This window comes from Plectropomus leopardus, chromosome 3 (genome assembly GCF_008729295.1).
Source record: "Plectropomus leopardus isolate mb chromosome 3, YSFRI_Pleo_2.0, whole genome shotgun sequence".
Classification (NCBI taxonomy): Eukaryota; Metazoa; Chordata; class Actinopteri; order Perciformes; family Serranidae; genus Plectropomus; species Plectropomus leopardus.
Window position 1 is genome coordinate 22,583,425 of NC_056465.1, and position 14,287 is coordinate 22,597,711.

At 40.1% G+C, this 14,287-nt stretch overlaps 1 protein-coding gene across 1 annotated transcript; it reads right to left on the reverse strand.

The window, feature by feature from the left end:
- Nucleotides 1–691: 691 nt before the first annotated feature.
- Nucleotides 692–6,359, reverse strand: loxl5a (lysyl oxidase-like 5a). The gene is given in 8 exon segments (XM_042483928.1): nucleotides 692–811; nucleotides 949–1,044; nucleotides 1,127–1,283; nucleotides 3,389–3,526; nucleotides 4,211–4,319; nucleotides 5,358–6,045; nucleotides 6,047–6,172; nucleotides 6,174–6,359. Coding segments are annotated over 8 exon segments (1,620 nt in total).
- Between the last annotated feature and the right edge of the window lie 7,928 nt (nucleotides 6,360–14,287).

Sequence of the window (14,287 nt, forward strand, 5' to 3'; positions counted from 1 at the left end):
GTGTACTCAAGTTATGCAAAAACATTTGTATATATACCATGTAATCACGGGCCAGTAATTCATGTATATATTTTGGAAGGCTGCGATCACGTGATCAGTGTGCTGATGGCCGTAAAGTAGAGACCAGTCCCTGAAGGAGGCAGGTTGAAGTGGTGCATGCATAAACATTCCCCAGGAGACGTGTTAAACCAAGTGAACTCTGAATCATTTTAAGGTATGTTGTCACCACGTTCCTCAACCTACCTAACATGTGTAACTTTATGTTAAGCACGTATTTTGTCATTTGTGGGGCCCTTTTTTGTTAGATATCACACAAACGTGTAAGTCCTTCAAGAATAGCTTGTTTTCTTTACAATTTTTAATCATGTTGACACACTTTCCTAAAGTTTCCTGCACACACAGCTTACAGTACAGTCTTGCATTGCTTAAACATTTATATTCTTACAAATAACATATGTTAACTTAGCCTGGCTGTATTACTATAAGATATCATAAATAACAACAGATTAGAAAACATTTTAAAGTAAAACAGCTGCACAATAAAGTTGCAACTGTACATTAAGAGCAACAAAAAGGTAATAAGTATACATTTCTCTTCAGCCAGGTCAGCTTCTGTTGGACAAAGAGTAAACATCAGTGTTTATCAGTTTTTACTTCTGATCTCAGCGACAAGCAGTAAGAACTTACTGACTTACACAGTGATCCTGCAGTTTCTCGCCTGGACGTAGCTTCCTGTGTACCTGATGTCACAGCGAACCTCGTTGTTGGAGAAATCTGACTCCTGAACCATCTGTGAGGGGTTCACTGTCACCTGAGGACCGACAGAAACATAAATAGTTATACTGATTTCTCCTTATTTGAAAACATACGTGAATTCTGCTCGAGTTAGTGATTAATTTGGTCACAATTTATCTTGCATATTTTGTGAAATCAGTTCTACACTCCCACCTTGAGTATGTAGTTTCCAGGTGGTACATCAGTGATGTCGATCCACTGGCAGTCGATGTTGGCGTGATAGGTGTCATAGCAACCAGGACCGAGCCCCTGAGAAAAATCCAGACCTCAATAAATAAAATAACAGATGCTTCACTGTAGAAAAAAGCAGTCATAAAGCAGGAAGACAAACCTGTGTGTGAGCAGTGCAGGCGAAGCGTCGTCGTACCCCTGGGTCACAAGACGTGTCCTCGAGACAAAAACTGGCTTTGTGTCCCTCAGCAACCTTCTGTCCAGTGGAGACATCCAGCAAGTCATAGTTACTAAAGGCCTCCATACTGTGGTAATGCCTGCAGACACACAGAGACACACAGATCCAAATGAGAGCTTTACTGCGAATTTTAATAAAAATGATCATTTCCGCTGTTGTCGGCTCATATTGATGGTACACAGCTACTCACATAGTAAGTTATTGCATTTTGTGCATAACAACGTTCTATTCCTAAAAAAAAAATTACTCACATTTAATATATTTGATCAAACACATATTAGCACAGAGAAAGGAATCGAACAAAGTGTAACTGGCACAAAATAGAGCTGCTTGTGCAGCTCTTAGATGATCAAACAGAGCATCATTTCAGCAGGAGCTATTTGGGATTCTGTGTATTGCCCAAGGACATGTAGACAGGAGGAGTTGTGACTGTGATTGTATCAGTGAAGCTGCAGTCTTAATAGATGCTGCCTTTTCCTTTTAGAAACACTGAAGGCTACATCTCAGTATGTTGGCAGCCAGAATAATGAAGACAAGCATAGGACTATGTGAAATTTAATATACATTTTGTGTAATTTTTCTATTACTAAATGGTAACTTCAGCATTTCTCAATGTACCCTAATAAAAAAAAACTATTTTTGTATGTTTTTGTGTCTAAGTGAGTCATGGGAGCAACAATTTTTGAAATTAGTATTGAGTGAGAGGGCTGTAGCTGGCAGGGGCAAAACAGGCTGCAATGCAATCACTCAGGGCAATGGCGCACCATCAGTTGACCACTAAAAGTGCGTTTTTTTGCCACTGACAGGCTCATATTGTTAATTCAAGTGTCAGACAATTTCTGGAAAGGAACCCTACGGAAGCAGACATTTTTGTCTAAGAGAAAGAGTAAGAGAAAGATCCATTTTGTTTCAACAGAAACATCCACGAATTTCCCATCATTGAACCCACCTGACTCCATTTAAGAGTTAAAGAGTAACTAAACCCCACACCTTTGACTTGAGGTTCCCCAGCACAAACATAATAGTGTGTTGGTGAGAGGCCGGGGACGGGGGGCTCGGTTGGTGATGAAAGCCAATAGCAAAATTCAACAGTCAGTATGCATATTTATATGTAATATGTAGAATTTTAACACTCAAATGTCAAGATTTGGACCTGAATCAATCAACAACACCACTAAATACTTCTACTAAATCCTATATATTGCTTTTCGACTAAAAAAAAGAGTTTTGGGGGTGTAGTTATTATTTAAAAATGAACAGTAATTTTACTGTGTAAACATTTCACATTTAAGTGGGTGAATCATGAAGTTTATTTCAACCAAACCAGTGTGGGTGATGGTTGTAATAGTGGATAGATGAACTAAGATGATTTTTGTGAGTTTTATTTTTTTCCTCTTGACTTTGAATGAAATTTGTTTTGTGATGATAAAATTGTTTTTTATTTAAATGGAGTACGGTGAAATTCGCAACAGCAATTTCTTGGCTGTTTTTGGTTAAATGAAAACAATCTCATTCTTTAACAAAATTGTCTATCTCTCAGTTCAGTTCAGTTCAGAGCTTTTATTTCCCTCACAGGGAAATTTGATCTGCAGTTGGCAGTACAAAACAATTGAAAAATACAATAAACATTCACATAGAACATCATAGCAGCACAGCAGTAAACTTGATTAAAAGCAATCCTGATCAACAGTAAAATTTTAAAGTAAAAGCATAAATAAAGGTCATCTAAAAGTGTCAATAAAAGGAATAACCTTGGTCGACCATTAGAAAAAGTTATTGAAATATAGAAATGTCAATAAAAGGAGTGATCAAAGTCAGTTCTCTGTAGGGATCGATAATCTGAGCCTGTCAATGATGAAAACAAGCACTTTTAGTGGAAGTACATTGACAGTACATAGTTGCCCTGAGTGGTTACACTGCAGCCTGTTTCTCTGCTTTCTGCTGCAGCCTTCTTGCTCAATACTGGACCAATTTTCCTTTTTAAAATGTGACTCCAATTAGTCACTTAGGCAAAAAGAAAAAACATGGAAAAACAAGGTCTGTGTTGAAAAATACCAACTTTAACCTCTAACTAAAACTATCTCAATTGTATAATTCAGTCAAATCTGTCAGATCAAAGAGACGACATACTGCTGAACATGATTCATGGACTTAATAATCAATCAGTAATAACGCTGAACTCACTGGTGGCAGCTGTGCCATTCCCACTCATGTCTGGGCTTCACTGGGAGGAAGTCTGCCGTTCCCTGGTTCTTCACTCGCTGTGGGAACCGCAGCAGGACTCTGTAGTCGAGGTCCCTCACACTCGGGTGATATGCAGACCTGAAGGGAAAGGAAATAGTAAGAGAATAAGCCAAATTTACCTTTTGTATCTACAAGCAGACATGACAGTAAGAAGACCTAATTTGCTGAGAAAGTGAGAGAACACAGCTGAGGTTGACTTGTATCACCTTTTTGTTTGTGGTATCTCTACATCACATTATTCTCTACACACACTTCACTGCACACTGAACTCCGTCTCCTCTTCACTGGCCGGTTTACATAACGGTGCAGTGCTGTGTAAGCGACAGGGTGGTTTCTGGTCTTGCCTCAGTAGGTTTTTCATTCACCTCAGGAATCCTCTGCCTTTCACTTCAGAGCTCCTTTTACTTGGCAAAGTGGCTGCTCAGATCAGAGGGGAGAATCTCGTGCAGCTGCCAGGTTTATGTCCAGCCACTCTGTCATTCAGCTACGGCTTCCAAATGGGACAGAGGCCAACACACATCCTAATCTGGAAACCTCAAAGGAACCTTAAACGATTATCATTATTTCTTTATAGGTGTATACCTATTGATTTTTGTGCTTAAAGATATCATTTTTTATCACTCAGTGGATAACATGCAACAAAATGTCAGTTAAGGACAAAGGGTGACACATCAGGCTGACTCTAAATCTAATGGGCTTATTTAATTGCTCTTGACTTGACTGACAGGTTAATGTGGTGTGATGTCAAATAAATAAGTGCACCTGGAAAGACAGTTTTCTTCAGCAGCACAGCGAAGTGCATACATCTGCACTCTCTGGATGTAAGAGGCAGCTTGGATGTAGTAAGGGTCCGGCACCAAATCCGGGAGGCCTGCAGAAAGAAAATGAAAACACAACTTTAAATATATGCATTTATTTGGGCAGAAAATGTGTTTACTTTTTGTCAAGACCTTTGAAAAGTAGGAGTTTCAACCTAAGTCTGTCTTCTGGAAATGAGGCAGAAACTTTATTCACAAAGGAAGTTTGGAAAGTAAATGATGATATATCACAATCAACAGAAATATGTGTGGGGATTTGAATAAGCATGCACGCATCATCAGAACATTTACTGAAGTTTCTCAAGTGTATACAAGAAAAATAAAACCTCTACTCAAGTTAAAAAATAGGAAATTGAACAAATCTTGATGTTATCCCTTCAAAACCTAGATTGAAATCGCTTAACCCTTTGAAGCCTGAGCAGATTTGAAATTATTTTACTGAATTAACAGAATTCTTAAACACTTTCCCCAGGGTTTTTTCTACTTTCTTTGTCTTTTTCTTTCCTTTCCTTTTTTAAAATTAATTTTCTTGGACTTTTTACTAATTTCTTAACATTTTTGGGGGACACTTCTTTTGTTGTTCATTGTCTTCTTCCCATGTTTTTGAAAGAAATCAGCCAATTTGCTCAGGTTTCAAAGGGTTAAAAAAGTCATTTTACTCTTTCTACCTGAGTAAATGTGATACTGCATACGCTAATAAAACACTTCAGCAGAATACTGAATGGAGAACTTTAAATACTTCAAACTTTATGCACCACTTCTGGCCAACTTCTGTACTAATGACTCAGTCTCAGTCTATCAATCAGCCATTTAATTTCAATTTTGCTCAGAGCCTCTCATGCAGGAGACATTAATTTTGCTATAAGGGGACATTATGTCTCACTCTCATTAAAATGCATTATTAAAAAAGGGGATTTAAATTTTGATCATGAATATGGGGCACGTGTTTCACCGGAAAATGTGCTGTAACTGCCAGGGCTCATTGATTATTCAGACTTTGATTCCAGGGTGTTATTCATCAATACTTTTTTAACGTTCAAACAGCGTCTGTCAGGAAACTTTTTATGCAGTTTGTCTCCCGCCCGCCTCACCGTTGTGGAAGAACCTGGTGCCATATCCCGGTCCTGGTGCAGGGCGCACTGCTGAGATCCTGTTCCTGCGGTCTGGAGGGTAAACATTATAGAAAACCGAGTTCCTGTGATGAATACTGTGTGGGTCCCGTGGGTCACCCGTGTCTGCAGCCCCTGCTGTATCCGACCTCGTGCGGGGGAAGTGTATTTCTACGGAGTTACTGGAGAGCGCGGTGGGGGGAACATTTGGCTCCGGTGTGATTCTGGTCAGTGAGTGCGCTCTTTGCGCGCTGCGAGCGTCTCCTAAAGGCGTTTGCTGCTGAATGCGACGTGTATCCCCGCTATCCTCAGCCATGGTGACCCAACCAGCTGTGCCAGGTGACCCGGCAGGTGATTCTAAGTTTATCCTGCCGCCTCGGCTGTGCGTAAAGTCCGGGGATCTTACTGGTGACACAGTGGCCCGTTGTGTGCCGTCCCCAGGTGTACTCCGGCCTCCTCGAGGGACTCCACTGCCGGAGAACTCCTGGGCGGAGGTGAAAGCTGCGGCGCTGCCGTTAACTGGTGCACGTTGTGACCGGTATCCCACACCCTCATCAGAGGTTGCGAGGCGCGGTGGAGACTGACTGCGTGCCCCGGGTCGTCCCGAGGGGAGTAAATACTGCCCCGCATCAACACCAAGAACCGACGCATCCGTTTGACTCTGTTCGTTTGTGTTGAGAGTGAACCCGGGGTGCGTCCTGGAGCTCTCCTGATCTGGTTCTGGTGGACCTACTAAGCGCAACAGGAGGGGGGTGTCGGTTAAAACTGTTTTTAGTTGTCAATAAGAGCTGAGTGCGTCCTTCTGCTCTGCGCAGGTGAGCGATATTGAGTTCCCGTGCTCAGTAAACTGTACACCTGACCGTTATTCTCCCACTGCATCCGGTGTCTCCACGGTCCGACACCCGCGCTCAAATGGTGCTGACCGGTACCAAAACACACCAGGACATCCAGCAGGCAAACTAATACGAGCACAAACTTCTCCATAGCTCGGCGTGATGGTGTCTCTGTGTGAAGAGCTCCAACACTGAGGCTTTAACGACGGACATTTGCTGGGTGTGTTTTGAATACACTCCACTCCGTCACACAGTTGCGCACAGCATCACCAGAGAGGGAGATAGAGAGTTTGGGTTGAGACGTCTTCAAATGTTTATAAAGTGAGTTAATCTCGGAAAAATGCAGGTTCAGCTTTATAATGCTTGTCCATGCGCGCTTGAAACTTAGAGCTAAATCACTTTTCCTGTACTACTTTCAAATCCTTTCACAAGTATTTCACCTCTGAACCTTCATCAAAAATTGGTGCACAACTTGGTGAGACATGTTGCAAGAAATTAGTGAATTTACGGCGGGGGGTGTTATCATTATTGTATATTTTGAATTATTTTACTCATTCATTATAATTCTAAGTAAAATTTTAAAATCTTTCTTCGTCTCTGTTTATTCATTTATTTATTTTTAATGTATTTTTCAGGTAATCTTCTGCTTTTTCCCCCCGTGGTTTTTTGATAGAAAGCCAATTTCCTCAGGTTTCAAAGGGCTAGGATTTAATTTCTGCTACATCACATTGTGCATTCAGTATATAATGTTGGTATGGGAGCGTCTATTTTGAAGTGCTCTGTCTGGGCTGCATTTAACTAACTCGACCTCTTCACCACATGGTGGCAGTGGAGGTGCACTCAACTTAGCTAGAAATATGATTTGAATTTGTATTCATACTTTTTTATTTATTTATTCTATAATGCACATGTGAGAGACTGTTTATATGTATTGTGTATATTTATATATATTTTATATTTTATATGTATATTTATGGAAGTTCATGAGAGACCCATGGGTAAGGGGCAGGTTAGGGTTAAAGAACATTTTGTTACCTCTCTGTATCTGTTACTTTCTCTGCCATGATAGTAGGGCTGTATCACGTGATGCATAAATGTATTATTTATTTATTTTTAAGAAAATGTAAAATATGTTTTTCCATTTGTTATCTTGTCCAATGTTATTTTTTTGTCTTGACCATATATATATATATATATAATATATATATATATATATATATATATATATATATATATATATAATGCTGGGACAGCCCACCTGATTAGGGGTTACACGGCTCCTATGTAAATAGTCTACCTGTATAAGGCAGGTGAAGTAGGTGGTACCGGCCGCTGTCACTTCCCCCCACAGCTTCAAGTGGATCAGTCCATCATGTAATGTCAAAGGTCAAGCAGGAAGTAAATAAAGTATAATGGTATAAGCAAACAGAATAATACACCCATGAAATAGAGTGGCAAATGAGATGGGAAAAGGAGCCCAAAAACGAGAAGTTGGAGCAGAGCAGGTTCGAGAAAAAAAAAATACTCGAGGTTGATGTTGCAGGACGCTTAAAAAGTTCAGACATATTTAAAAATAACGTTAGCGTCGAAAATCTTTATCGTTAGCAGCGGTAGCCTAATGACAACACTCAGATACCAGCGGAGAAACGTGACAGACCAGGAGCAAGAAGAGGAGCAGGAGGAGAAAGAGGAGGAGGACATGACAACATGTCAACAGGTGAGTCCACTGGTGCTAACAGGGATAGCCAGTTAGCAGCAGTACTGCCATTACCAATGCTGCACCATTCAGGCATTTATTCATATTTGGTTATTTGCTCATTTCAGCGTGTTATTTCCATACAATAACAAAATGATACACCAGGCTGCCTCTCAAAATAGTTACACACATTATATGACAAACAGAAAGAAGACTCATTGAGATTTAAAATCTCTTTACCAAGAGTAACCTGGCCAAGAGGGCAGCATAAACCACTGTTACAACAATAAATGCAAGCAGACAAATACAACTATCACACATTACAAAGAGCGAGCACAACAAACACAGAACAGACAAACAGATTCATGTGTGCAATTTTCAGTTTCAGTGAGAATTAGAGTATGGCGGTGTATTTAAAAGCTTTTTTGTTTGTTTGTTTGTTTGTTTGTTTTGCCAAGTTCTGTGTGAACCTTAGGGACCAGCATCAAGAGAGTACTGATACTGTGATGCAGGACCTCTCTGTGAATCATCCTTTGGGGTTCATCATCTCCTGGTTATTGTGCGGTTGGCTTTGAGTGTTTCTGTGCTGTAAACCCTGTTGAGATGCAGGTGAATATCCGTGCTGTGTTAGCGTTGATTTAGTGTATCTGTCCTGCGTTGTAAACCCTGTGTTGATGAGATACAGGGGATTTTTGTCTGCTTAATGTGCTGTTGGTTTGCAGGTGAATGTACAGTATGTCTCTGTTGATATTCTGTGCTGGTGTTAATTTAGTGTACCTGGGTCCTGTATTGATGAGATACAGGTGAATTTAACTTAACCTACTATGCTGTAAGTTTTGAGTTGTGTAAATCCCATTTAGATGCCGGTGAATGTACTGCAAAATCATCATGCTGCAGCATGGGTCATTTGAAAATGACAAGAGTCTGGTCTATACTGTAGTTTAAGTATATAAAAAAGCAACACGTCTTTCAAGGTTGCAGTTGTGGGGATTTAAAGACATAAAATTAATATATTGTGATGCCCCAAGAGCTATTGTCATAGAGGGGAGATACATTTCCTCCCAGTGGATGCAATAAGGACTGCAAACCATCATGGCCTCCATTTATCAACTACAAGACCCACACCGCAGCTGAGCTATGTAAGCTGATTTTCCTGTAGAGGGAGCTAAAAGGAAGAGAAACAGTATGTAAAAGAGAGACAACAACTGAGGTGAACAGAAGAGAACATATCTTTAGTCATGTTACCAAAAGGACAGCGGATAAGAATGTTTTATGTTTTTATATTTCTGCCAATATTAACTTTCAATCTACTGCATTTCCTGAATAAAATGTATACTTTTACTCCACTGCATTTGGCCAAAGCATCTTAGTTACTTATTACAAACTAAAGGAGGGCATTAAGGAAGGAGGGAGGAAGAGATGGTGGGACAAATTAAGTAATGGGAGAAAAGGAAAAACAGTTTTGTTCTTTAACTCCTTTAAACTCTGAAAAACACAACAACTTAATAATACAACAAATAATTACATATTTCTTAAAATTCTGTCCGCTTGCTTTTTTAAATTACCAGTATTTACTTGTACTTTTTGTTTATAACAATAATTTGATACTTATTTACATTTAATATAAAAAAATTACTTTTGCCAGTAAACACGGATACTTTAGGACTTTTACTTGAATAATATTTTAAAAGATGACTTGAAGTTCAACCACAGTCATTTTTTATTAAGATATCAGTACTTTTAAGTAAAGTATGGCTTTAAGGTACTTTACCCATCACTTTAGTACTAACTTTAGTAAGTAAGTAAATGTTATTTATATAGCACTTCTCACAGAGAGGACTCACAAAGTGCTTTACACAGGATAAAAGAAATACAGAATACAATAGAATATAAAATACAATCAATAAAAATAACAATTTAAACACAAAAAACAGGACTGCAGTTAACTTTACTGTAATGCAGCCTTTAAAACCAGGAAACAAGAGCACTTACAATATTACGATATCCAAAATCTAAGACCATATTTACTCTCATATCACAAGGTCGATGTAACAGCAAAATATTGCTCAGTCATAGGTTGTAGACTGGCAGGAAGTAGGTGAGAGGACGTCACCTTTGCCTTTATTTTGTCTCATTCGTGTTCTGGCACAGTCACTCTGGCTGCTTGAACGTGCGCACAGACTGGTAGCCAGTAGCGTGGTGCCAGTCCCGAGTGCATGGTGACGGATGCAGCCAGCACATTTGGGATTAGAGGAGGGGTGACAGGGTGTATATAACCTCCTGTATCTGCTCCTGTACTAACAGCACAGTAACCCCCCTCTAAATATACACACACACCCTGACAAGCACTCAGAGCCTTTCAGCAATCTGTGCGTGAGTATAAAGCCATGAGTGAGTGTGAGAAACAGGAGCAGGGCCGTGTGTGTGTGTGTGTGCGCGCGCGCGTGTGTGTGTGTGTGTGTGTGTGTGTGTATCTGATCAGGTTTCGTTGGCTCAGGCAGGCTGTAACTGGATGGATTTCATACCTCCAGCATGTCGGGTGGTCTCTTTCACAGTGTAAGGACATGAGATCTCTCAGCCAGTGACACTCCTCCGTCTATAACTCGATGACACAAACATGATATAAACCTCCAGCTTCCCTGGTGTCGATGTCCAACATCCGACACCATCAATGAAAACTGGCTTAAGTTTCTATCAAAGTTGCTTTGGAGGTTAAATATGCAGGACTTTTACTAGAGGAGTTTTTTGTGTAAATCATTCAGATATCACCAAATTATTGGTCCTATGCATAAGCATTCTCTCTTTTTTTGTAAAATCAAACTGCTCTCTTTCTGTCTCTTCTTTTTAGGAACCAGATTTCCCTTTCTCGGGAAAGTGTACGTTGGTGCTCCAGCAGCGTAAGCAGTCTCTCACTGCTTACACACTTCTGCTTACACAGGAAATATTGAACTTTGTATCACTTTATTTTTTTTCTGTGGATGCGTTGCTGCGTCTTTGAGTCCTCGAGTGCTTTTAAAGGCGGCTATTAATGAAAGAAAAGATTAAGAAGGAGAACTATGGCATGACACAAACACGTGGATGGCCCTGTCTAGAATCAATGTGTGGTTTGTCCGTTCTGGAAGATTTTTAATCTCAATGGGACAAACCTGGTTGAATAAAGGTTCAATAAATAAAAAAATACTGTAGCACCAACACTGTGGACCCCAGCAAGAATGACTCGCTCTGTATGTAAATGTAAAGGGCTTATTTTAAGATAACAAAAACACTATTCTAACTTTTAGGTGATTACGCAATAATGAAAAAACTAGATGTCCTTTAATCCTACACACTGGAATCTTAAAGTAAAATGATCAGTACAACAATGTAAAAAATATTCTGTTACAAGTAAAAATCCTGCATTCAAACTCATTGAAAGTAGAAGTACAGTACAGGTCAGTATTTGTATTTAAGGGCACTATGTTCCTCCACCGATCTGAATGTGAACATGTCAATAGTAAACCTTGAGCCAACATGTTAAAACACTGAGTGAGAGTTTTTCCACTTAAGTAATAAACCTCAGTGTCCTATGACGCACAAGAAGGTTGTGAATCAAAACAAAGGCCATATTTACTCCTATATCTGTCCTGTATTCCCAAGAGACATTTAAGAGATATAAAAGCAAGAATGGAACGACTCGTCTACACATGTACTTATACTGCAATGTCCTGTATGTGCGTACATATGCAAACACTCTGAGGATCAGCTAAGAACTGACATAACAATAGAAATGATTTACATCCTCGGTGTAACACTCTGATATTACTGACCTTAAACAGGCTGCTGATGGATCAGTCACATGATTCAAGCAGTGAGAAATGAGGTCAGTTTTGTCCAGGAAAAAGTCTAGACTGGATTTGTTTTTACTGTAAAGTAGCTTTGGATAATGTAACCACTGTTTCACACTCACCTTTCTGTGGTGGGAAAAAATTGCATTTTACATGTGCATGTGCACATATACGCCCTGCAGCTGGCCCTCATAATGACGTAAACCTTCTGAGTATTAGTATATACTGTATACGTGTGTGTCTTTGTGGAAAATAATACAAAACACATATTATCTTGTTTTCTCTGGTTACTTTATTTCCCGTTTGTCCTTGACCTGATCCACCTGTGTGCGTGCTTTACCAGCCGTCACACATACTGCTGTCATTTTTAGCACCGGGAGTTCAGGCCACTGTGGTTTACTCCACGTCCGCCTGCTACAGCGTCACAACAATCACCTTGTCCCTCCATTTCCACAAGACACACACGTGAGAGATATCGTGTACTAACAGCTGATGTCATCAGGAACTAAGCGGTTGTTATTGTAGGTTGTTGATCTGAGAGTAGTGCGCTGCACACTCTGGCTCCATATGAAATTGTCATTTTTATGACGTTTCGTCCCTAAGGCCCTCTTCAAGATCAAGATTGTAGGTGTTTCATATCCCCAGGCATTATTGCATGTACTGTAGATCCAATGGGATAGGGAAGTTTAACCAACTGCTGGCAGCCATTTAGAAAAATGGTTCCCATGGCAACCTGGGTCAGAGTTTGTGATGGCCCTGATATCCAGATTTGCTTCTAATGTATCCATAATCATGTCTGCCAAATTTGGTGCTTTTATCACAAATTGAACGATTGTTATGCTGCCCCTATATGGGAAGTAGAGGCTTTTCGGCGCTCTTTTAACCCGGGTGCTGATGTGAGATGGCCAAAATAGCCTCTGAGTGATAATAATTCTAAGGATCCTATTGAGCGTGCCTCCTTCTTTCTAAAATAAATGACCAGCTCCTTGGTTTTGCTGATGTTGAGCGAAAGTTTGCTCTCGGTAACTGTGCAAGATTGTTGATTTCCTCTCGTGTGAGCCATAGACTGTATTTAAAGATGGATGGAGCGCACCCATTTACCCCCGCTAGGCTTGAGTGAGGTTAAAATATCAGAGATATGGGCGTTGCCATATTGCACTGGTGAAGTCATTGACAGACAGATTCTGTGCAGTAGTGATACCCGTGGTTGGGGAGTTCCCATGAAAACACCCGTCCGACCAATCGCAAGCAGCACCATTGAATGCGAGTGCACGGATTGGCTGTCACAGCTGTCAATCATGGCAGAAAATCCCCTTTTTGTTTAATAACTCATTAAAATCAAATTTATCATTTAAAAAAACATTTAAAAAACCCAACTCTTAAACTAACATTGGGATGATAAGATCTGCCTTCAGAAGTCAGAAACCATCTTCGGGAAAAATTTATTTGGCATGTACTTTTTCTTTTGTACTTTACTCTTCGTTTGGCCCATGACCATTCACTAACAAGGAGGGGCGGGCTTTATGACCTAAACTGCAGACAGACACAAGGGGCCATTCCCTAATTACTGCTAATGATTAATAAGAAATCTGGGGTGGGAGCATGAACTTTTTTTGGACTCTGAAGGGGGCATGAAAGAAAAATATAGAGAACATCTGCTTTAATGAAACAGCCGTTGATTGTCCATGTCCTTCGGCAATTAGTAGCCTCTGAATACGTGCACTTACATGACCTTTTCTTTATTTAGCCGTGGTATCATGAGTTGTTCGCACTCACTCCTCTGTGGCAGGATAAGGCTCTCCCCTCAGGGGAAATGAGAAATTATTCTGGCCTATTTTTACGTGTGGGTACATAGGTGATGTCGGCACGTGCCTTGGACCTCGTGTGCTGCAAATCTTGTGCTAATAGCCTAAATCTTGTCGGCAGTCTGTGACCTACTCCGGCACACTTTCAGAGCAGTGTTGGAAAAACCTCAGTAGGACAAATACAGGTGTCCAGCAGAGGCTTTCTTGTTTCTAAAATAGATATGAGCAAAACTGGCTCAACCTGGATGTAGTTACATGGACTGTTTATATAATATAATCCAGGTATTCAGATAATGACATCAAAGTTATTAAACGCCTTGCCAGTTGGATCATGTTCACTATGTCCAGCTGAAACTGAGCCATGTGAAATCCAGAGTGGCCCAGTTTCTTGATCTTTAAGTCCTTGACAGAGAGAGGCTCTGTTCACCCTCCTCATCATAGGTTTACCACATTTTTTGCCCACTGTCCCTCTTTAAAGGTTGAATATGGTTATGACTTGCAAACAGTCCAAGCTGAAGATTTTAGGGAAGAGAAGATATTAAATTATAAAGGTAAAAAGGACATGTCACTCTTGTGACATATGCATTTAAGATGGCATGCATATTTAGGGTGGCATCTCGCAGTGTAATTCTTGTCTGATGAAGAGAGGTTTTGCTTGAAATGTCACTTTGATGGATTAAATAAGTGAGAACTTGAGCCCTGCAGTTTGCAAGCCGTTTTTATTTTTTATTTCCTTTTTTACTTTTCACTTATG